This window comes from Perca fluviatilis, chromosome 9 (genome assembly GCF_010015445.1).
Source record: "Perca fluviatilis chromosome 9, GENO_Pfluv_1.0, whole genome shotgun sequence".
NCBI classification, from domain to species: domain Eukaryota; kingdom Metazoa; phylum Chordata; class Actinopteri; order Perciformes; family Percidae; genus Perca; species Perca fluviatilis.
Window position 1 is genome coordinate 25443203 of NC_053120.1, and position 24569 is coordinate 25467771.

General features: G+C 39.4%; 2 protein-coding genes across 6 annotated transcripts; both read left to right on the forward strand.

Annotated features, from left to right (window-relative positions):
- The first annotated feature begins 1196 nt into the window (after positions 1–1196).
- On the forward strand, positions 1197–13957 carry plin3 (perilipin 3). 4 transcript variants are annotated; one of them, XM_039810770.1, is made up of 9 exons: positions 1197–1334; positions 4529–4580; positions 5803–5892; positions 6100–6295; positions 8245–8327; positions 9183–9414; positions 11332–11672; positions 12632–12847; positions 13194–13957. In XM_039810770.1, the coding sequence occupies exons 3-9, from the start codon at positions 5824–5826 to the stop codon at positions 13332–13334; spliced, it is 1278 nt and encodes a 425-aa protein (XP_039666704.1). In that variant the 5' UTR covers positions 1197–1334; positions 4529–4580; positions 5803–5823; the 3' UTR covers positions 13335–13957. The 4 variants fall into 4 exon arrangements, with proteins under 4 accessions (XP_039666704.1, XP_039666701.1, XP_039666702.1 ...); XM_039810767.1 differs by having other exon boundaries at positions 1198–1334; positions 12629–12847; XM_039810768.1 differs by lacking the exon at positions 4529–4580 and having other exon boundaries at positions 1201–1334; positions 12629–12847.
- A 93-nt stretch (positions 13958–14050) lies between these two features.
- Positions 14051–23801, forward strand: zgc:77486 (uncharacterized protein LOC405808 homolog). Of its 2 annotated transcripts, XM_039811666.1 has the most exons (6): positions 14051–14201; positions 15339–15539; positions 15927–16038; positions 18677–18804; positions 19089–19196; positions 20093–20241. In XM_039811666.1, exons 2-6 carry the CDS (start codon positions 15380–15382, stop codon positions 20239–20241), a joined length of 657 nt encoding a protein of 218 aa, XP_039667600.1. In that variant the 5' UTR covers positions 14051–14201; positions 15339–15379. The 2 variants fall into 2 exon arrangements, with proteins under 2 accessions (XP_039667600.1, XP_039667601.1); XM_039811667.1 differs by lacking the exon at positions 14051–14201 and having other exon boundaries at positions 15380–15539; positions 20093–23801.
- Positions 23802–24569: the final 768 nt, after the last annotated feature.

Genomic DNA, 24569 nt, shown 5'->3' on the forward strand with positions numbered 1-24569 from the left:
ACATATTTAATTCTTATTCTTATATCTCTAATATTTAAAACAAAAAAGACTCTCTGCCCTAAAGTAGTAGAGCATCTGCAGTAAAAAAAAAAAAGAAGAAAATCGTAGGGATGTAAATGTGTCGTCTAGCTCAGTGTGGGTGAGGCTACAGAAAAAAGTCTAAGTTGACTCAATGAGTAAAGACTGCCCTCTCAGGGTTTACTATGTCAATTGCAGTTAATATGGTTACCTGACTCTCAGCCATCCGGCTTTATATCTATACACAGTATAAGACAGGGGAGGGAAAGGCCTACATTGGCATTTCAGTATCAGATTCACCAGTTATACGTATTTAATTGTTGTTTACTATGATGCACACTTAATAAATGGTTTATAGTACACTGTAATGCAGTTGTAAGCAAATATAAGGACATTTCAAGTGTTTTTTTATGTTTTTGTCAACAACTTCTTATATGAAGCATCACATCATCACATAACTGGTGTAGAAACAGTAACCCAATGACTAATAACACAATTTATAAATGAGTAAGAGTTTCATAAAAGATTGTTAAGTCAAGGTCCACTTACTAGATTTCTTCTGGATCTTTCTTGTAGCATCTCGTTGCATCTTATGGCCTTCATGAGAGGATGGGGTCAGCACATTAACCTGGAGAGTGAAGAGAAAGAATTCATTAATACTTCATTAATAAATGTATGTGCAAGTGCTTAGTACCGGTATATGTGCAATTCAAGTATTCAATTTAGCTTCCCATAAGAAACTTGCACTTCCATAATGTGTTTTTTTGTTTATTTTACTTTGCATCGTTTCTGTATTTGCAGCGTTTTTCTGTTACATGTGTTGTTGGGGTTTCTGTATTTTCAGCACGTTTCTCCTGTTAGTGTAGCGCGTTTGCACTTGTCGGCCACCGTACCAATCAGCAAAGCAAGTTCCTACAATCTCCAGCTGAGCGAGTAACGTTACAGCAATAAAAACATGAAATGAAAATGCCAGGTGTGTTAATTGTGTATGAATTTAGATTTTTATGTGAATGTATTTACATGTGTTTTCACCAGATGTGACCTGTTAATAATACATCCATGGATGTGACAGCTGTGGGCTGTTCTCTTAATACATCCATGGTGGCCACTGAGCCACTGACTTTCACTTCCGTGCTTTGATTTAATTGGTTAAAAGTTTATAAGACAATCCCTCACTCCGCCTTTCTGTCCATTCTGTGGTTTAGCTCAACAGTCGAGAGAAAAAGGCCTTTGTTGTTGTGGGCTGGACCGGGTTCGTTGACCAACATTATACTGCAGGTCACGGCAGGACAGAGGAGCAACAGGCTGCCAGTGAGGTCAGTGGCTGCTTTGACAGCTGTTTTGTTTTTAAACCAATCCTTAACTTCTCAAAGAGCTAAGCTAACTGGTACGTTAATTAGCTAACTTATTTAACCTAACGTTTCCTTGGATGATATACTAACTCTAACTTAGCTACTTACTTTGCTCGTTAACGTCGAGGAATGCTTATGCCCAAAAGTCATGATAAACAAGGAGGATCCGATTAAAAGAGGGTTGTTGTTGTTGTTGTTGTTGTTGTTTGCTGAAGTAACGTTTACAACAAGTCATAGTTTAACATCGGGGGTAAAGTTCATCAACCATTAGCTAGCTAACTAGAAGAAATGACAGCTGCTGCCTAGCAAACAGCGCGCCTTTTGACAAGACACCGTGTTGTGTTCAAAAGCAGCTAAAAGGGGTTGGAAATCATCCACTCAGCAGAATTGACCATTGATCGTGTAAGAAGACTGCTGCGGTTAAATCAAATTTTTTTTTGCTCCATTCTTTAGAAGCTGGACATTATACCAATGAATGCCAACACAGAGCATTTTGTATAAGGTGTCTGTGCTTCTCATAATATTGTGCTAAGACAGTGACCACTTATAATGAAGCAATATCAGCACGTAGTTGTTTGTTTCCCCTATCAAATAGTTTCATTCTAGGGATTTTTAAAAGCCTGAAGAAAATTAATCGTGCAATTTTTCACAAGAACACTGTAATAAACGTAAGTTTATTTGTATCGTATGTCATCATCTTGTGACCCCTAACCTCCTGGTTGGGCTCTGACTAAATGCTTTTCCGCCCATTCAAACTGATCTGGGATCTGATCTTACTGATCTGGGTCTACAATGTTTTACATAATGCTGAAATATATATTCCACCTTTAAGAACCTAGCTCTTCCCTTCTTTGATTAATTTACTCTTTACTGTTTTTGTTAAGCATGATGACACATTAGCATGTATTTCTTTCTTATCTCAATCAGGGTATATATATATATATATATATATATATATATATACACACACACACACACACAGTCTCCTGGATCGAGGATAGCTGTAGGCCTCTTTAACCCACTGACTAGTAGTGATCTCTCTTTTGAGTCAGCTCCAACACTGTCCCCTATGGCATGTGTCTCAATAGTTTCCTGGAGATGTACCAGCTTGTCCATTAATATCAAAGGTCACATTATGTTTCAGCTCCAAAGGGAGCGTTGCAGCTTTCTCTTCTCTGAAAGGGGATGGTGTGGCTCAACATTGTGAGGATGTGACAAACAGTCTTATAACGCAATAGAAGGCCAGATGGCCTTTTTATAAGTGCTTTGCTGGAACCAGTCGTTAGTGAGATGATTATTTCCGAAAGTCTCAAAAACAGCTTAGTTTGTGTTGCATAATAGCCTTCCTCATATAAATATGTACTGTGTCTCTAAGAATTATCTCGGGTTCATCTCACACTTGATAGCAGGGAGCAATGTGTCAGACTTTGCTTTGTAATAAAGCCAGTGAAGATGCCATCAACTGCCTCTTTAAGAAAAAAAACATGTTGCTTAACCAAGCTGTTGCAATAAATTGCAATTTGCAATCACACAGAGTGTGGAACACCACAGGTCATGAACACACCAGAGAGCATTTTATTCACCCTGACATCTAAAAAGAATCTGTGAAATGAATAGAGTAGTTCTATGTAAAGCTCATCCATGGATGGAGCTGCATGTCTTCAGTGTAGTTTTCTGGATAGTTTCTTCTGTCAGGTGGATGTGTAGCATAATCTACCTGAGCATTTACTGCATGTTGGCAACAGGTTACAGCTGGTCAGCTGCACTCCTCACGCTTCTGCGGCATGTTTCCCCCAGCAGTATGATCACATAGACCATGTCCTCCTTTGATTCATCTGCCCTATACGTCAGATCAATCATGGTTAACAACCAGTCTTCCAATAAATACAGGTGGAGTCCACTTATGTCTCCCTGCGCCATCTGGTAGAACACACAAACAGATGCCGTCCCACATGTTGGGAGCGCCGCAGCCATTATCCCTCGTTGCTCTCCTCACTTGCATCTCTTCGTCATGTTTTTTGTTTTTATTGATTTATCTGCCAATCATTTTTGTAATTAATGGTTTGGTCTATAACATGTCAGAAAATAATGAAAAATCACATGATAACGTCTTCGTTTTTTTTTTTTTTTCTGGCCAACAATCCAAATACCTAAAGATATTCTGTTTGCTATCACATAAGACAAAGAAAAGCAGCAAATCCTCACGATTGAGAAGCTGGAACCATAACTGTCTTTTTTTTTTTTTTTTTCTTGACAAATGTTTTAAACAACTAATTGATTAGTTGCAAATAAAAGATTCAATTGACTAATCACTTACTTGACATATCGTTTTAGCTGTACGTGAGATATATAAATGTGTTTGTGTTTTGGACTGTTGACTGACCTAACAATTTGACGGGTCCGCGTGAGAAACAGGGATGGCAATTTTTCACTATTTTCTGACATTTTATAGTTTAGCTGATTAATCAAGAAAATTATCAGCAGATTAATTAAAAAATAAAAATGATTGTCAGTTGCAGTCTTACATTAGGCTACATACAGTACAGTATACCATGATAGAGGATTGTATCCATATCACCCACTCCTAGAAGAGACATTCACCCATGTCCTCATCCTGGGAGAAGTTGAGCATAATGCTAATTTGAAAAATGACATACAATTGCTCCTCCTTACTTCAGGAAGAATAGAAACTGAATATATAATGGGACAAATGATTGAATTAATTATGGATTTGTTTGACCCTTTTCTGTCACCCAATTAAGTATTAGATTTACCGTAGTTTGTATTTAAGGCAATTACTATTCAAGGCTTTTAATTTATGGAATAGGGTAGTTTTCACTTAAAGCAATATTTCACTTGAGTAATTCATTTGGCCTAGTTTTTATTTAAAGCATTATTTTTACAATAGTTAATGCTTACTTACAGTATTGCTCAATATTTCACTTGATATGAATTCTATCTGTGCCCATTTTGCCTGCATGCCTTCATGTGATCTTGTGAATAAATCAATCCCCAGCATAGTTAGTAGTCCATAGTTCTTACTCACTTATTCATGGCTTTTTCTTGAGTCTAATCCATAATTTCAAATTAGACCAATTTCTGGATCTCCTGAATTCGTTCTGATAATTTGTTATTTCTATTCTCCTTTTATGTCGTAGCAATAATCACCTTGAAGCAAGCATCGCCTTTAGGATCACGGATTGTTTCAGGGTACTGTACTGTACACACATACTAAGAAGTTGAAGTACTGTATGACGCCTAATCGAAGGAAGAAATAAGTCTTGTTTCTTCCTGTGATGCTGCCATCAAGACTTCTAATATATGATTTCAACTTGAAATTCCCCTTGACATAGAGATTATCATGAAACTGTAGAGTCATGTTTTACTCCTCAGTGGATATACAGTAGATATAGTAGATATAGAAGTCAAAATTATAATGTTTAAATGTACAGTACAGGCCAAAAGTTTGGACACACCTTCTCATTCAATGTGTTTCTTTATTTTCATGACTATTTACATTGTAGATTCTCACTGAAGGCATCAAAACTATGAATGAACACATATTGAATTATGTGCTTAACAAAAAAGTGTGAAATAACTGAAAACATGTCTTATATTTTAGATTCTTCAAAGTAGCCACCCTTTGCTTTTTTTGATAACTCTGCAAACCCTTGGTGTTCTCTCAATGAGCTTCATGAGGTAGTCACCTGAAATGGTTTTCACTTCACAGGTGTGCTTTGTCAGGGTTAATTAGTGGAATTTTTTCCCTTTATTAATAAAAAAGCAAAGAAAATAATTCCATATGTGTTCATTCATAGTTTTGATGCCTTCAGTGAGAATCTACAATGTAAATAGTCATGAAAATAAAAAGGAAACGCATTGAATGAGAAGGTGTGTCCAAACTTTTGGCCTGTACTGTATAACTCACACATGCGTATAGACTTTGCCTTGCTCTACCAAACATTGGCCTCATTAATTACTCTTTCTATAAGCAAATTCTAAATTTTACCGACCCTCTGATGTTAGGACGTCATTATTTCAAGATGCTATATGGTTTTTTTAAATGCAAAATAATATAGCTGTGGGAAGCAAACAAGAAACAACTAAACTCCAAATGTATCATAACTTTCAACTCTGACATAGTGTGGTGATTTTAAAGTGTTTGCTTGGCTGCGCCATTTTATTTTTTTAAATGCAGTTTCATCCTCATTGCATCATACTGTAGTGTTGACAAATGAATTTAACATTCTGCCCATATTCTTAAACTGTCTGGCGGGACGGCGATTCCATTTCCACATTCACAAGACATTTCTTCTCTGCAAGATAAAGTATATCAGCCACTTAAACAAAGAATATCAGAGATGTATTTCATCATGCATACCAAGCAATGTGAGGTGAATCTCTGTGTCTGACACTCTATATTCCATGTCAGAGATTGAATCCAGCAGTCAGAATGGCAGACAGCGGGAAGACTAATGAGACTGGAGCTGCAGCAGCACAACCTGCTAATGGAGACCAGCAGGTGAGGAGCACTGTGAACCAAAATGACGCATATTACCAAACCGAGGCATATTATGAACTCATTTGACGCTTGATAAGCCACTGTGGGGAATCAATAATTATCCCTTAAACTCTGTGCTGAAAAGCGTTTAACTTTACTCAGGCAGTATTGTATTTCACAATTTCTTGTCAATGTAACTGTTTTTTTTATTTATTTTTTATATCCTAGAATGTTGTTTCCCGATTGAGCAATTTGCCTCTGGTCAGTTCAGCTTGCGAGGTGGTTTCCAGCGCCTACAGTAGCACCAAAGACAGTGTGCCCTTGCTGAAGGGAGTGATGGATGCAGCAGAGAGTGGGGTCCGAACCCTGGGAGCAGCTGCCACCACGGGGTCCAAGCCTCTTTTGGACATTATAGAACCACAGCGTGAGTTCTTCTCTCTGTGCAGAATATGATGTAATATATTTGCAATGGTAGGGGTACTAGAAAATAATATTGCACATTGCAGGTGTGAAACTGATGTCCACTTGTTACCTCTGGGCTAGAATAAAACAAGAATTAAAATAGGTTTCTTCTTCTAACTACCGAATTTCCAAATCTTTTACTGGAGGTGTCCTTTTACAGTTTTTTTTTTTTTCGATTGCTTAAGCACTATTTGAAAACGGGGACCGTTTTTTTTTTTTTAAAGACTACACACAATAAGCACAACCACACACCCTATTTGCAGAACACCTCAGACCCCATGCAAAACTATACTATATAAAACTATATAAAAAAACTAGACCCTAATTTATAAAAAACCTATTTTGTTACTATATGAAACACGCACGTTTCATATGACTTAATTCAGTTTGAACCAGTTACACACTGCTGTTGCTAACCTAAAACACTTTTAGCAATTCTACTTCTTAGTGATTGGAGTACTGTAAATTAAGTACACAGAGAAAGTGCAAATATACCAAACTCTACACAAGACCAATGCTGCAGACTGAGGAAAATATAATATACATATACCCAAATCAGTCAACATGGAGATTCCCAACAAAACACGTCCCTGTTTTCATGCTACTACAGTAGCGTGCATAACACTGTTAGCTCAGCAAACAACAGACAAACATAAAATACTGTATTCAATTCAATTGTATTTATAGTATCAAATCATAACAAGAGTTCTCTCAAGACACTGATAGGGTAGGTCTAGACCACACTATAATTTACAAAGACCCAACAATTCCAGGAATTCCCCCAAGAGCAAGCATTCAGTGCGACAGTGGCGAGGAAAAACTCCCTCTCAGGAAGAAACCTCAGACAGACCCAGGCTCTTGGTGGGCGGTGTCTGACGGTGCCGGTTGGGGGTGTGATGAACAGCGGCAATAACGGCCACAATAAAGATAATGGAACAGTGACTAGAAATAGTAGTCGTAGTAGTTCATGGCATAGCAGGGCACCGCAGGGCGTTACAGGATGTAGCGTGGCACAGCAGAGCATAGCGGGACGTAGCAGGACGTATCCAGTACAGGTTCCAATTACAGTAAAAAAAACCAACAACAATAACAACAACAAACGAAACAAAAAAGATCTAAAAACTGAAAATGCAGTACAGAAAATACTAGACTTACCTGCTGCATTTTTTATAGTGCCTAAACCTGATTGGTGTGTCTACAATTAAGCAATCACATGTTTACGCACCCGATGGCTGTGTTTCACAGGTTGGCTCATAGGTGTGGTAATATGACAGTCAGTGCTTTAGAATTGCAAGGAAGTGACATCATGATATACTTCTGTGTCTAATGTATACAAGTGTGTTTAGTGTTTTGCAAATCACAGTGTGTACTTACTTACTTACTTACTTACTTATTGCCCATTTTGCCTGTTGGCATGTAAGGCAGCAACAAAGGATTTCCACTCTTGTCTGTTTTGGGCCAGTGTCTTTCTAGAGCCCCAGGTGTGATGTAGGGTCTTCAGCTCTCCCTCCACCATCCTGCGCCACGTATTCTTGGGTCGGCCTCTTTTACGTTTGCCATCTGGTGTCCAGTGAAGGGCAGTTCGCGTGATGTTTTCTTCTACTCTGTGTATTGTTTTGCAAAAAGTGTGAGGCTGGCATTGTGCTTACTGTATAGTGGTGCACATCTGGGCCAATGTTTTGCTCCTTGAGTGTAAGGTGTTGATAATTGTGTAATACTTTTGATTTCAGTGTGTAAGCAATCGGCAAAAACTGTAAACCCTTTCAGTTCTTGTAAAGCTGAAACAACCCTTTTTGCCCCTTGGTATTACTTCCCACTGATTGAGTTAGCAGAGGATTCTTTTGATTTTAAGAACATGTAATCTTATTCCTCTTAAATTATTTGTGAATTTCTGTTATGTACTTGTTTCAGTTGCTACAGTAAATGAGTACGCCTTGAAAGGACTGGGTAAGATGGAAGAGAAGCTGCCGATTCTTCACCAACCAGCGGACGAGGTCTGACAGAAATAATGCAGTCAAGAAATACCTGTCTACTGTGCATTTGCATTTATTAATTATCTCCTTATCACACTAGGTTGTTTTACAGCACACATGTCAAACTCAAGGCCCGCGGGCTAAACCCGGCCCCTTGCAAATTTTTTTGCGGCCCCCATATCAATTTAGATTCACAATACGTTTCGGCCCGTCTAGTTTTTGTCACTTTTTATAAAGTTTTTGGGCCTTTTTTCAGCATTTTTCCTGACGTTTTTGGCATTTTCTTCAACATTTTTGTCAACTATATGAGACCTGCAATAATACGGTCAAAGATATTTGACTTTTTCGATGAAATAAAAGCAATTAACTCGAGGTGTCTGGCCCTGGATGTGATCCTCGTTTTCCACGGTGACTCTTAGGGAAGCGGAGTTTGACACCCCTGTTTTACAGAGTAACAGCCCATATTATAACACGTGTAATAACTTACACATTCATGTTTCAAGACACTTCAAACATCACTCAGTTATTAACTAGCCTTCTAAATAAGTCCACAAGGTGAATTACACTCCAGATAACCATAGCAACAGCGCTTACACTTAGACTATATGTGAATTGTTGCTGTTACCCTTTGGTAAAAAATAAATAATAAATAACACACACTGAAAAAAAAGATAATTTGACCACGGTCTCATTTTTCCTTTTATATGGCCATGGTATAAGTGGGATAAAGCACTCAGGATGTCCTCACTATACTCTGTTAACTGCTCCTTGTAGGTTAAATTGTCTCAAATGTCATATAAGCGCTGCGTAGAAATTGCATAATAGCACCACCATTTCTCTCCAAGCATGACTCATAATCTGCTCGTTCTTCCTCAGGTGGTGTCGGACACAGTAGGTATGGTGTACCAGTCGGTGGCAGGGGCCAAAGATGCTGTGGTGGGGGCTGTGATGGGCGGTGTCGGGCTGACCTGGGCAGCGGTCAGCGGAGGTATCTTCACCGCCATGGGCACCAGGGTGGGCCAGATGGTCAGCAGTGGGATGGGCCTGGCCCTGAGCCAGTCCGAGGACTGGGTTGACCAGAACCTACCACTCACTGAGAGGGAGCTGGGTCAGTAGCTATCCTCCTCGATGTGTAAAGCATAATCAGTCCATAAAAACCAGGGGAGGTGATAAACCCATATGGCTACTGCTGAGGTATAGACAGGTGTGTTTTGACAGTTGGATCAAATGAAGCTGAAACAAGGCTGCAGTTGGAGTTAATTAATTATGGACGAGTGGCCAGGTTATCAAGTTGTTGTTGTTTTTATCACAGATGATCGTAAATAAACAAAACAAATACATTTTTTTTCATAGAGCTGTTTCACCCCAATGCTTCATAAATAATGCTGATGGAAACAAAACTTTAATAGTAACAAAGCACTTTTAAATTTGATTTAGTTGTTTTTTCTGTAAATCAGTGGGAATTATTCCAACTCTACATTTTGAATTTTGGAGGTGGGGCTGTTTACATTCGGATCACAGAATGTATCTTTTTAATATATTTCATAAAAACAAAAACGATTACTTTCATTCCTTAATTTGCCATTCGAGATGTGCTATACCACCTTAATCAGATTGTTGGCCCCTTTTTTTTGTACTTTTTACATTTGTACTTGCAATCAAAATATAAATAGGAAAGAATAGTATTTAGTTCTACACTGGCATATGAAAAGTACATGGCAGTGGTATTACATCTACTTTCAGTTCATCATTAATAATGCTACAGTTTTGCTTTAAAGAGGAACATTTTAAAGTTTAAGCACAATGATTAGCCTAACATTACTGCCATTTACTGAAAATTAATTTATTCAATAATTAATATGTGTGAATAATGGCATTTGCTCTATTTGCCATTTACTATGAGAATCCGTAGCCGACACTGTGTCCTTGCTTCACTGATCTACGTATGTATCAGACAGAAAATTTGATGAGACTGTCCAAATGAATTATTATTATAAATTCAACACAAGGTAATGTGGCGAGATAGGGGTGGTCGTGATAAAACTGTTAAATTCTACCACAGTGAATGGATCTGAACACCTGAATGGTCAATGCTATTCATAGAGAGGGAGGCATTCCAGTGAACTTCCCCTCTGTTAACTTGGCCCATAAAGCACCTACACTTTCCAACACTCACAGCTTTGACACCTGCTACTGTGATGTCATGTTATCATGACAACCTGCCTTACTCCAATATAGCAGTGGCCATCCTCTTCATGGATATGAAAAAGATGCAATTGCAACTGTTATCAGCAGCAAAGTGCCCATAATATCAGTACTCGGGGGATTTTGGATTTGTTCAGTGATTACTGTGGCTTTTAACAGAGGCACAGGGAGGAGACGGTGTTACTGTGCATATCGCTTAGCTTCCACAGACAGGTGACCGTTGGGAGTGAGGTGCCTCTCAAGTCTTTTTGTCTCTCTTGAGCAGATGTGCTTTAACCCTGTCAGAGTCAAGTAGTCCAACATGGAATAGATGCACCAGTTAGCACAGTAGGAGGGAGCCAGTCACTAAAAACAACCACCAGCCTATGCCATTAAGACATATAACATATACTGAGTTCCTCCAGTGTGTGTCTTGACAAAGCAGTTAAAACTAAAAGACATAAGGAGAGATTAATAATGGCTGGTGTATTGTTTTTTTGGATTATCCTTTTTCTTTTTTTAAAGATTATTAATTGGGCATTTTAGGCCTTTTATTGACAGGACAGATGAAGACATGAAAGGGGAGAGAAAGGGGGAGGTCAGAGTTGAACCCGGGCCCGCTGCGTCGAGGAGTAAACCTCTATATATGGGCGCCCGCTCTACCAACTGAGCTATCAGGGCGTCCCGGATCATCCTATTTCAAGAGTTGGCAAAATTGTATATTTATAACATACAGTATTATCTTTGTGCTCGTACCTAAATATTTAATGCCATATTTAAATTTCTACAACATAAAACATCTCGTTTGAATATATATGAGATTAATAATATTCTCTCTCAGCTGCTGTGGCTGAACCTGTCACCAGTGAGGTGACTACCCCGTCGGCAAGCCCCAGCTACTTTGTCCGCTTGGGGAAACTCTCTGCAAAAATACAGGAGCGAGCCCTGCAGCAGTCCCTGGTCCGTGCACGGCATGCCAGGGATGCCACCTATACTACAGTGGCTCAGATTACCAGTACTCTGGACCTGCTGGAGAGCGCCCGTACCAGTATGGGTACCGCCAGTAACCAGATAGGAGGAGCCTCTGAGCAGCTGCTGCAGCGCTGGACAGAGTGGAAGCAGAAGCAGGCTGGAGCTGGACAGACTGAGTCAGAGCCAGATGGGACCAGAGATGAGGCTGAGGTCAGGGCTGAAGCATTTGGGAATTGACTTAATGGGTTCTAACCAGATTATGTTTGCATTTGACAGCATTTACAATGTATATGTACTGCACATACAGTACAGGCCAAAAGTTTGGACACACCTTCTCATTCAATGCGTTTCCTTTTTATTTTCATGACTATTTACATTGTAGATTCTCACTGAAGGCAACAAAACTATGAATGAACACATATGGAATTGTGTACTTAACAAAAAAGTGTGAAATAACTGAAAACATGTCTTATATTTTAGATTCTTCCAAGTAGCCACCCTTTGCTTTTTTATTAATAAGGGAAAAAATTCCACTAATTAACCCTGACAAAGCACACCTGTGAAGTGAAAACCATTTCAGGTGACTACCTCATGAAGCTCATTGAGAGAACACCAAGGGTTTGCAGAGTTATCAAAAAAAGCAAAGGGTGGCTACTTTGAAGAATCTAAAATATAAGACATGTTTTCAGTTATTTCACACTTTTTTGGTAAGCACATAATTCCATATGTGTTCATAATAGTTTTGATGCCTTCAGTGAGAATCTACAATGTAAATAGTCATGAAAATAAAGAAACGCATTGAATGAGAAGGTGTGTCCAAACTTTTGGCCTGTACTGTATGCAGCATGTATACTCCAAAGTGACTTGGAATACCACTTAAACAAATGCAAGAAATCTTAGAGCATGACAGGGATAACAACAAAACAAGAGTCCTGAAATTAGCAATAAAGCTGAGTTGTATTTTAGAAGCTGACATTTTATTGTAATGCTCCCACAAAATGTGGAATAGGAGGGATACACTGTGTCCTCAGGATTGGGATGGGGAAACTACCTTGGCCAATGGAAAGGAAGGCAATTGGGAGGAATTGATATGTTACAGCTGTATTTTTTTAATATGCTAATGTTTATCATTTGTCTCTATTTTCATTTCCACATTCTGTTCACAGCAGCTGGAATGGCGAGTCCTCTCCATGGTGCATGGTCTGAGTGATCAGCTGAGGGCAGCATGCTCCAATGTGGTGTCAAGCGCTCAGGGTCTGCCAAGTGCAGTCCAGGACCAGCTTACCAGCGCAAGGCGATCAGCTGAAGAACTGCACTCCTCTCTGGGGAACACCAGCACTATCACACCCCTCCTTCTGGAGCGCAGCCGTCACCACCTGATCCAAGTACTAATTGCACCACTTTGTCTTTGTTTCGCTGCATCAGCGTAGCTAAATTACATATTTTTATTTCAATGCCATCACTTACCACATGTAGTCCTTCCATTACCTTTATATTGGTGCTTGAAATTCCTGCATACGTTTCATAAACAAACATCCATTCTCAGGGGTGTCTGCTCATTCAGATGCATTTATGAAACTAGGTCAAGCTAATGTTGTATTTAGTAATGTACTACACATATAAAACCTCAGCATTTCCTCCCAACAATAAGCTTAGCATATTTTTAAGTATTTGTTTTGATTATGTTAAGTAATCTTGTTGATAGTGATACTAGTTTGTTATTGTTCCCAGGTTCAACAGTCTCTGGATGGTGTAATGGAATATCTTCTACACAACACACCACTCAACTGGCTGGTGGGACCTTTTGCTCCTCAGGTCACTGAGAAGGTAGAGGGAGATGTGGCGATGAAGCAGAGCGGACCGCCCAACTAGAGAAGACTGTTGTGTTTCTCCATGAGTTAATCAATGTGGTGACAGAAGACCGGTGTTTACTGTAGATGGACAATTTAAAAAAATAACATATCTATCTGCTTGCTTTAATGACGGAGGCCTTAAATTCATGTAGTCATGTTTTTTTCATGTTAATGCACTACATTTTTATTAGTTAATGACACTACATTTGTGATGTAGAAGTTAATGGAATTTAATCATGTCTGAAAGCTCTGACCTGTTGCCTTAGAGAATTTAGATACTTGTGCACTTTTTTTTTTTTTTTTTTTTTCCAAAAAGATATAAGCATTTTTACATTTGTTGAAAATTAATCTATGCATGTGCCCATACTGATGTTCCCAAGACTTTTGATAATGCCTAACAATAATTCAAAGCATTCCTATCAACACCAAGATCATTTCAAGGCCCTAAATTCCCTTTATGACAATAAAACCGATATGCAAATTGAATGATATGTTGAGTTCATAGCGTGTTCATAGTGTATTCATTTGTTTTTTTAGATTTGCAGTATTAATTTCAGTGTTTTGTGTCTGAACCTTGATGGGTTTATGGAAGCAGCTAATAAACTGTCAATAAAAATAAAAAATATGACACAGCACAGTGAATACATTTCTAAAAGTGTGATTTCTGAGTGTTTCTGTTGTCATGGTGTTTTTGGTGGGCTGCTGGACTTTGCTGTGTTGGTCTGACTGACTGAAGGCTGAATCGATGCTGAGGATGACGTCATGGTCGTTGTTTCGAATGTCGGGAGGTAGCGCTGGGTAGGAGGCCGCGAGCTCTGCTGGGGACACAACTTATACAAATCTGAAGCCCAAGGTCGTCGACATCCCCCGGTACCTTGTATTTCAGGTACTTTCTTCATCCTACACCGCTACGAGTGGCTCTCGCTGTGCGGAACCGATTTAAAACCAGCTAGGACACTGTCGGCAAGCGCACTGTTTTTGGGCTGGCTGATTATGCTAGCAGGTCAGCTAACGCTAGCCTGCTAACACTTGCGTTTATTCGATTTAAAACACACTATTTGTTTACGGTCTGTCGCTAAGGACGCTGTACTTTTTATTTTTTATTTGAGTTTCATCGTGATGGTAAGGCTACCAAGCGAGTTTTATCCTTCTCTTTGTATTGGTATTCACGTCCAGCGAGGCTGTTTGCTAATGTTACAGTGTTTTCTTTGAGCTATGCAAGCATAGATAGGACGCCAATTGTTTTCTGCTGCGGACAAACTCAAACTGGGGGTCAGCTGTAAGTTGTTTAGCTTGACTAAGCAACGTAGCGTTAACGTTTGGCCAGTCAACGCTTGATTTTTAGGGTTTCGTTAAAGTTTTCGGGGTGGTTTTGTGTAGACATGTCTTCAGCTTTTGTTTCTTTTTTTTTGTTAACTTTGTCCTGACAAAACACATCTTGCGGTGCGGCGGAAGAAAGCATAAACTAACGTTAGCGGAGCTAGCTTGTGTTTTCGCAGACTGTAGCTACCTTGCCTTTTTCAGTGGAACTGAGCACGTCTCTTTGTACCTTTTGTTTTCATTGATGTGCACAATGCCATAGCGTGCTACTTTCAGAACTCCTGGCGCATTGCCCAATAATGTTGCAGGAGGAGCATTACATTATTAAGTGATCATTTTTATTTTGTGTTTATTTGCTATAGTGTTTTGCCATTAATGTCTGAGATTATGATTTTTTTTCATATTAATTTAGAAACTGACAAAATTCTCAGTTAAGTGTGATAAGTCTTCTAATACTTTTTGGTGTTGGTGTTGGTGTAATTTTGGTTTGAAGGGATGAACCTGTTTGACAAACCATAATTACAGCGGTAATGAATAGGTCATAACCCCTCAGCTCCCAAAGTTACTCACATTTTCTTCAACTCCACTCTCGTGCTCCAATGCCAGTCTCCAAACTCTTTTAGCTACAAAAAACTATGAATAACCATGTAATCAAATAGGGACTGCTAATCATTTTGACTAACTTCTGCAACCCCATTTTCAGGAATATCCTCCCCCATCCCCCCTTGCCCCCTCTGTCAGAGCATGGCTCAGGAGACCAATCAGACGCAGGTGCCAATGCTTTGCACTATGGGATGCGGTTTCTATGGTAACCCCCGCACCAACGGCATGTGCTCGGTCTGCTACAAGGAACACCTGCAGAGACAACAGGGAGGGGGGCGATCCAGCCCGCCAGGAGAGAAAGGTAGGAAGATGGGAGAGACATGACCTATAAAAATCAGAGGGGGGCAAGATCTGGGTCTGCTAGGTGGGAAAGACAGGAACTTGGAACACGGGGTCAGTCAAAAAAACTGGACAGTCATTAGAGGCACTTGAATTTGCTAAAAGGGGTTGGAGAACAGAGGTAGCAGTAGCTGCCTACACTGTGGCATCAGCAAAGCAAGAGAGTGACATCTCCCATCTGTTGTTTCACATTAACTCAAAACACATCTGATCGTGTTAGACAAACACGGGCAATGAGTGGCTTTTTACTAAGATACTTGGAAACAAATGGAAAGTCATCCATGTTCAGGGCCAAAAAAACAGGGTTCTGTGTTGTTGGGGCCATCACACTGTTCTGTCCCCCACCCAGCTGCTACATCACCGGCAGGATCGGCGGGCTCAGCTGGTGTGACTGTGGAGAGTACAACCTCAGAGCCCAGTACAGAGGTGGCAGGAACCCCACCTGAGGAACAAACGAGCAGGTATGTTGACTGACAGATGGGAAGGAGTCCTCTAACTATAAATAACAGTAAATCGGGGTGGTAATTTTGATCTCGTACATCAAGTAAAATTATAGACACAATATCCTGTGTTCACTGTTATGTATATGAAAATGATTGGAAAACGTTGCCCTCTTAACATGGTGTTTGTCATTCTGCTGGACATGTGGTTATATTTGTTAAAATGCTTGTTTAATTTGCTAAATAATGAGTAGATCAGTTCCTCACAAGCTCCAGCACATTGTGTGATGTGTGGTCATCCCTTCAGTTGATACAAGTACAACAGCTTGCCTCTGCAGAAATCGGAAGCGCCGTTTACACAAAGGGAAGAAGCCGATATTTTCCTGCAGCCTCTCATTTACACGAAAACCCAGTTTTTATCAAAGAAAACGATTATTTCTAAAAACTCCGGCCAAAGTGGAGATTTTGGAAAACTGCGTATGCACGTTTGCATGTAAACTGAGACAAACGGAGGTTTAGGCAGCCGAGAGAGAGAAAGAGGACGTGATTGGTTGCTGTTGTTGCTGTTGTCGGGATTCTGATTGGCTAACGTGGGCTTGAGCTTCTCGTTACACTGCCACCTACAGGTCTGGCATGCTCTTGACTGCATTGACGGCATATATACACGCGTACATATAAACGAACACTTTTCTGAAAACGGAGAGGTTGAAATGTCCAATTATGAAAATAGCCGACCACGTGTAAACGTAACAAGAGATGGTAAGCTACTAGTCATTTATGTATGTTCACATTTTACTGTTGAATATACAATCTTTTGGGATTATGTTACAATGCTCTGGCCGCTGAAAACATTTTAACTTCACCTGAAGACTGTTGAGCTTTCTGGAAAGAGTTCTTGGCCAGTCAATATAGAACGTTCAGTCCGTTTTTAAGAAGTAATAAACAACAACGTGCCATACGCATCTCCAGACATGTGGAGAAGCAGTAGGAGTGCTATAATCTGACATATTTGCACGCATTAGAATACCTGTCAGCCAAGCACAATGCGAGGTCAGAACTGACTGTGGTACTGTATGTTTTATAGCAGTTAGTAGGTGGCATTATGTCACTTATATTTAAATTGTATGTAATGTCTTTGTCACTTAGAGGCTTCGCTGGACTCATTTGTCTACATTTCTTGGTCACTGTGTATCTCTGCTTTGCATTTTCTTTTAGTCCTCACACATTAACATAAAACCAAAAAGATTATGTGAAGTAGACACAGTGTTTTTTGCAAACAAAACTACATGTTATTTATTTTTGAAATTACACACATAAACCATGTCTGAAAGCAGGTCTTGCTGCACCTTCCCTACGTTAAGTGGCTTTTAGTTTTTATTTATGTATTTCGTCTGGATGGCTAGTCATTGGGTAGTACTAACCATTGCTTGCTTTGTGTTGTCTCGTGATATTTTTGGAGGGTTTTAAGTATTAGCACTTTTTTTCTAACTGTTAACAAAGGCAGTTAGGCAGAATTAAGTGAACCATATCATAGAGGTCTGTTGTTGAAAGTTGACACTAAAAGAGCTGAAAACTAATGTTCTGTGTTTTAAAGACTTGCTTGAGGGCCTGTTCTTCAAACTGCTACATAATGTTGAATATTTGTTGCAGGACTAGTTTATTTTCTGTAATAAATCCTTTTGTAAGGGCTCTTGTATGATTTGCTTTAGGTATTCGGTAATACAGTATAGGTATTTAGGCATTTGAAGGAGATGATGATGATGTCTTGGAGTTCTATAAGGCTTTTATATATCGTTAAAAAATACTTTTCTGTTGCTGTTTTGTTATAGATGTAACTGTCATTCGCTGGAAAGAAACCAAACAAATGAGGACATATAGACCAGGGTAGATATAAGCAAAAGAAAATCAGATAGACGACTGTTGACTTTAAGATTTGTGCAGTAACTGTATTGTATTATCGTAAGACCAATGCCTACATTACGGAGTGTCCTGGAAAATACAGATTACCAACATTCTAACGAACCAGTTATCAGAGAAGTTTTTCCTGTAATGGGTTTATTTATCTAACACTGTCTACAGAGAAATCCACACAATTCTTTCCAGGGTGATGAAATTTAGGAGTTATCAGGAGGGTTTTGCGTGTGATCTGTCTGCGTAATGTAATCATGGACAATTGTGCTGTGTCCTGTATGGTATGTATGTGCTGTCCTGCTTCCTGCGTGCCCTGCCTGTTTGTAGCTGCTTGTGTCTTGTCAAGTTGACAGCGATAGCTCTTCAAAGGCATTTCCCAAAGTAGTTTACAGGGAGCGTGCTGAAACGGATCCAAGAAAGTTGTAGTCAGTCACCACACAAAATGAATGCAGCCGAATAAAACAAGAAAAAAACATTCAAAATGGCAACAATGCGGTTGGAAAACCCTTTTAAACTTTGTTGTTTGTTTTGTGTTCACTCCATTTTTCACATAAATGCCTTTTTTATAAGTCATCCTGGGCGGCAACAGGAGCCTCTGGGTGTACATCTTCTGGGAAGTTGAGAAATGTATTCCCAAATCTTTTAGCCATTCATTTAGTACGTTAGTTGTCTGAATTCAGTTTTTGAATTAGAATGTAACGAATCTGTTGTCTGAAATCTTTTTATGCGTTTGTTGTTGCGATGTCAGTCCCAGCTCTCCCAGCCCAGTAACTCAACAGATGACAGCTATGAGCATCTCCCAGGATTCGGGAGCTGTGGACTCTGATCGAGCGGAGGCTGAGGAGGGAGAAGAGGAGGGTACTAGCAGCAGCTCAGGTGAACATCACAGAAATCGGGGGCACCTGTGGCGGCATCTCTCAGCACCTGTGTGGAGGGTTTTAGGGTGCTGGTTTAGTGGCCTGAATTTGCTTCCAAACGAGAAATGAATAAACAACTCAATTGCTAAAATTTTGACTGATTCGTAGCGGTAAACCTTTTTTGTAGTTTAACTTAGTGTTCTGTAGAATAGAAGCATATATTTGAATAAGTAATGGACTGATTGTTTTGTGACCATTGTGCTTTTTGGTGCGTTTTATTTTATTGTTTTTCTCCCTCACCAGAGCCAGTAGGGGAAGCAGCACAAGCTTTGTCTGATAATGACCAAACTCCAGATAAAAACAAGAAAAAGAACCGCTGCTTTTCTTGCCGGAAGAAAGTAGGCCTCACTGGTAAGGAAGAGAAGAATTTTGCACACATTCATACTGAGTAGAGATGGTTTAAATGTTCACGAGTCATGAATCTTGTCAATAAGCAGTCAAGGAGATTACACCGTTTGTGAACTCCCTTGAACTTTTACAAGACAATGCTTTTTTTAGGGGGGGGGGGGGTTTATCAAGAATCTGGCTACTGAGAAAGGAGAGTCATCTTACTTCTGATTTGATGCTGCTGATCAAAAGCTTCCTGCCTTTCAGTGTCTGACAAACACAATAGCTGAGTTTTGTTTTTGTTTTTTAAATATGTGCCACGTCATATCCGACCTTTGACTCCAGCATGGTAATTTAGTTCATGTAGCTTCTACCTGAAAAGCATCTCTAAAATTGACTAAAAAGCCTGTAATTCCCCCAACAAGAGCCATCTCCCAGTCAATGTTAGTGTAATGTTTTTTTTTCTCCACAACCCAACACTTGGTACAGAGAGCAACATACTGCAGGTTAGTGGTGCATTTCACAGTCCAAGGCATTTCACAGCGTACTGCTGGCCTCCACCTTTTTGTCAAAAATATATTCCCTCAAAGGAGGCTTCAGTCGCCATTTCGCTGTTGAATAGTGGATTTGTATTTTATGCATGATCCCTGAACAAAAACTATTTGAGAATGTGCCTGATAAAAGTAGTACCCTCAGGGTAGAGTCAAATTCTGAGCTGAGTTGCCGACCTTTTAATGATGTCCTGTTTTACTCTGTTTAAGGGGCATTTTGTACAATATTTTAAATATTAGTCAGTGCAGCAATACTTCCTATTCCTTATCTTCCATACAATAATTTGTTTGCAAACTCTTTAGATGTGCACTGATGTCTGTAATCAAGCTTTTCTGTTGACTGACCATGTTTGCTTCTCTTTGCTGAAGGTTTTGACTGTCGCTGCGGGAACCTCTTCTGTGCCATTCACCGTTACTCTGACAAACACGACTGTCCCTATGATTACCGGAGTGCAGCTGCTGCCCGCATACGCAAGGAGAACCCCATCGTGGTGGCTGAGAAAATTCAGAAGTTATGAGGACTGAGTGCAAAAACAAAAACAAGTCTCTGACTTTGTGAATTTGAACAATGGCAACTTGGATGAAAACACCTGATATCATGGCTTCATTTGTTCATGGTAGACTAAGACGGGCGGGGTGGGGTGGTGAGGTTGCAGCCACTGTCCAGACGCTTCCCTTACTAGCATCTCCCTCTCTCTCCGTGTGTGTGTGTGTGTGTGTGTGTGTGCGCACGCGCGCCTGTGTGCGTTTGTGTGTGTCTGTCTGTCTGTCTGTCTTTCTCTTGCTTGAGGGTCAGGGAGAGAGCCATAGGGGCCTGGTTGACATTAGTGTGGCTGTGGGAAGGGAAGACATTTTATTTTACCCCTTTTTGTTTGGGGGAGCGTGTTTTTTTTTTTTTTTTTTTTTTAATACAATCCCTGTAAGGCCGTTTGAAATGAGACAGGTAAGCTGTTGAGGAATGTGTCGCAGCCTGGTTAATGACACAGAGGTCAATTAAGAAGGTCTAACAAGTTTAAAAAAAAAAAAAAAAAGAAAAAAAACCTAACTGGGAGATTTCATGTATCAGCAAGACCTTTTTAAGGGCTTTTGGAATATAATTTTTTTTTTTTTTTTTTCCCCGACTGAAAATGATGTCAACTTCTTGTCAAATTGGCAGATTTTTTATTTTTTTCCCCCTTCCCACCTCCTCTTACCTTTTCTCTATTGGTCACCATATGTTGAACTCCCAAGTCTCAGCATTTTCCAGAAATGTTTCTCTTTGATATATTGACTTATCATACTGATATTGGGTGCATGAACAGTTATTGGACGGGAAAGGTAGGGGAGGGCAAGGGTAGGGGAAACTGAGAACCTTGACTTAACCGAGTGATTGAATTGTTTTTTTCTTTTTATTTTCTTTTTTTTTCTGTTTTAATGAGCGTATGACATCAGAAGATCTATATTAATATATTGTAGTTAGCTTGAATTGTGTGATTGCATTCTATTTATTTTTTATCGTTTGGTTGGTCTGTGCTGGAGGATTGGCAGCATGTGTCAGCAAATCATTAAGGTTTGCACTTAACCTTTTCAATTATATTTAGGTAATTCCATCTTGATTATATAACCATTGAATAAAAGATACACAAGCTCTGACATGATAGAGTAGGGTCCAGTTAAGCCGCAGTTACAGTTAAAATCGTGCAGCGAAATGTCCATAGTTTTGGATTTTGGAAACAAAGCACAACAAAGTGTGTCAACTGCAGAGCACAAAAATAATGTGCCACACCTACTCCGTTTTGTTCAGCATCTGGGTCATTTGCAGTTTATATTTGATCTGTATAGCAGGCTCGCTGAACAAATTGCCTGATTGATGAGACGTTCTGTGTTAGTAAGGCGCTGTGTTCTCCTTTTAATGCCCTTTTCTGTTCTATGGAGTCAGAGTGAAGCTCCCTGTTTCTCTAACCACCAGCAGACCACTGACACATGCTGAATGAAAACTGACCTGGGTCGCAGTGACACCTTCTGCTCTGCTAAAGTAAGGGTTGGCGCAATGCTACGGAGTTGCGTGCTGTGCTTTTTACAATGTGGTCAGATTCAGACGAGTCCTTGCTACGAAGATCGCCTCTAGCTAGCTTCTTCTAGGAAGATCAAGCTTACCTGCATGTGTGCAGTCAAACAAATGAGTTACTGTTTGGTAACCGACTGCATAGTTTGAAATGAAGCTGGAATGTTCCAAAAAAGCCACACAGCAGTAGCACAATGCATGGCTAGAACCCTAAGGTTCAAGTTAACAGGACTCTACTTTTTTTTTTTCTTCTTCTTCCAAATGTAAATACCATATGGCTCCTATTCATATAGTATAATCTTAATGTAGATTTTTGCCAAGTAATAAAGGTGGGGGACTAAGGCGAAGAATAGTACTATGTGTATAAAAGTGCTTTTCATAATTATCCCAAAAAATTACTGTGCCACAAATGGCACTATTTTTTCCCCCCCATCTTTTTATTTACAGGTTATTAACCACATCATCTGCCCACATAATGTCCAAAGTATGTTTAGTAGTTTGCTGTACCATGAGTATCTAAAGGCCATGTGGCTTCTATTCTACCATACTAGTCAGATTGTTAACAAGGCCCTTAAGCTTTACTTACATTGCGGAGTTACACAGTATCCTAGTCCATGTTTATATCCCGTTACTGAAGCCTTTTCATAGCTTAGCGAAAGTTAAAAAGGCCTCTTGTGAGGAGCAGGGGGGCATTTGAGGTTTCATCTTTTGATTATCAAAAGCTTTCCTTGTAAATGTTGCTTGATCTTGATCATATAATATTTATGAAAGAGCTGTAGAAAAGTTGCAAGGAATTTGTGGGGTGTGTGTTTTTAAAATAAGCCAATGCAGAATGTATTGGACATGAATGACTTTTTCCTTGCATACGCAGAATATCACGTTGGACCTGGTTGTGTTTAGTTCTGGCTCCTTTTATTGGAAAATTGGCCTTCATCGTAATTCCTGTTAAACTCCTAGTGTGGGTGATGGACGTGTAAATAGCTTTGTGACCAGGCGTGCCAACACCGAGAGTATTTACCCAGGATAAGTTGGGCATCTCAAGCCCCTGACTGTGATTTTAATTACCACTGGTGGAAACTTGAAATTCAGAAGGAGTTTAAATATTGTTGTATTCAGGTGGTTGGAGCAGCTCTGCAAGTTCGATGTTCCCTAAGGTGTATCTTATATATTCAGAGTATTCAAGCTTGCCTGCTGGGTTGACCGTTAACAAAATATTGTCACCTACAAAATGCTTTGTTTTTCCTTTACAGATTGAAAGTCCTTTCAGAGTAAAAGTCCTTAACTGGGGATGATTGTTCAGGTGTGTAAACCGTGAGGATTTAACGGTCTACACACATTTGTTTTCTATTGACTGCTCATATCAAACCCCCAACCCCCTATTTTCATAATAAACATGGGCAGTTTGAATGTAAACCACCATAATTCACATAATCAGCTGCAATGTCATTTATCAAACTACATGGCCCTGATATTGACTTTGTTTTTGGGCGAAAGCCCAATTTCCTTCCATGTGGTTTGGGACATTTGGATCACTTATTGTTTTGACTGTTTGTGATGAAGAACTTGGCACCAGCAATTAGGGCAACCAAACCGAAATAATCTAGATATTATCAGTACATATACTTTATTTTTTTTCTTCCTTCTGTTGTGTTGCTTCTGTAGAGTTTTGATGTCTTCAATCCCATATTCAGCACAACCTTTCATAATCAATGTCTTCATCATGCGAGGGTTTTGATTGATAATGATGAACCTGTCAGTTGTGATGAGTCTGGTTTGAAATTCAGTTTTACTGCAGAAGTACAGACAAATGACGATGACTTGATTCATTCTGTCTTTTCGAGATGAGCTTGAGGGACAGCAAATGAAATCTACAATGTTGACAGAGCTGTTAGTTCTTGTTCCTTGGCACTCCAGTCCCCCAGAAACACCACCAGATATCTTTTTTTTTATTTTGTTTTTCGTTAAAGATTTAGGATTGTATGATGTGTAAGAGTAAGTATAAAACAATAAATTCACAAAGTTTATTTTAAATTATACTTGTCTTTTGTATTTATTTATTTGAATGTTAAAGTGTTCTAGAAAAAAGATTTATTCTCTTAAATGTTTTCTAAAAACAATTTATATAGTTACAAGCATTCATGACTTCTTTGCTGCCCCAGTCATGCTGTGGCCCCACAGCTTTGTCCTTATATAATATATATTGTTTTCAAATACAAAGCAAAACACTTTAGGCATAAATGGTACCGCACAATGCATGATGTAAGAGGAATTGCCACAGAGCCATTTAACTGTACTGAATAAAACACTATGTCACAAGATCAGGAATACATAATAGAATAATTTGACCAGTTGCATATCTTTTACACCAAAACATGGCAATAACTTGTCTTCACGTCACCATACAAGATCTGAAAAGTGATTGAGCGTTGTGTGCAAGTGTGGGGGAAATAAAAACAATATATCCAGTGATGATGGCCTTTGGAAACTCACCAACCAAGATTCATTGTAAGAGACAAAGGTGTTTTTTTCACCTTAGCATATCCCTTTATGTCAGTTTCCTCTCATATCGTTGGCTGCAATAGTGTGATTCATTAATTCGTAGTACAATGATTAAAGCCCATGGTCCACCCACTGTCCAGAGACTTGTCTTTCTAGAAATACACATTGCTGTTACATTTTTTTTTTTTAATTATGTAAGCACCACAACTTAAACTTGACAGATATCTCAGAACCTGGGCAAATAAAAACCAGAGCTATGGCAGTATCTGGAAATATGAGATGTGGAGCACACAATTATAGTAA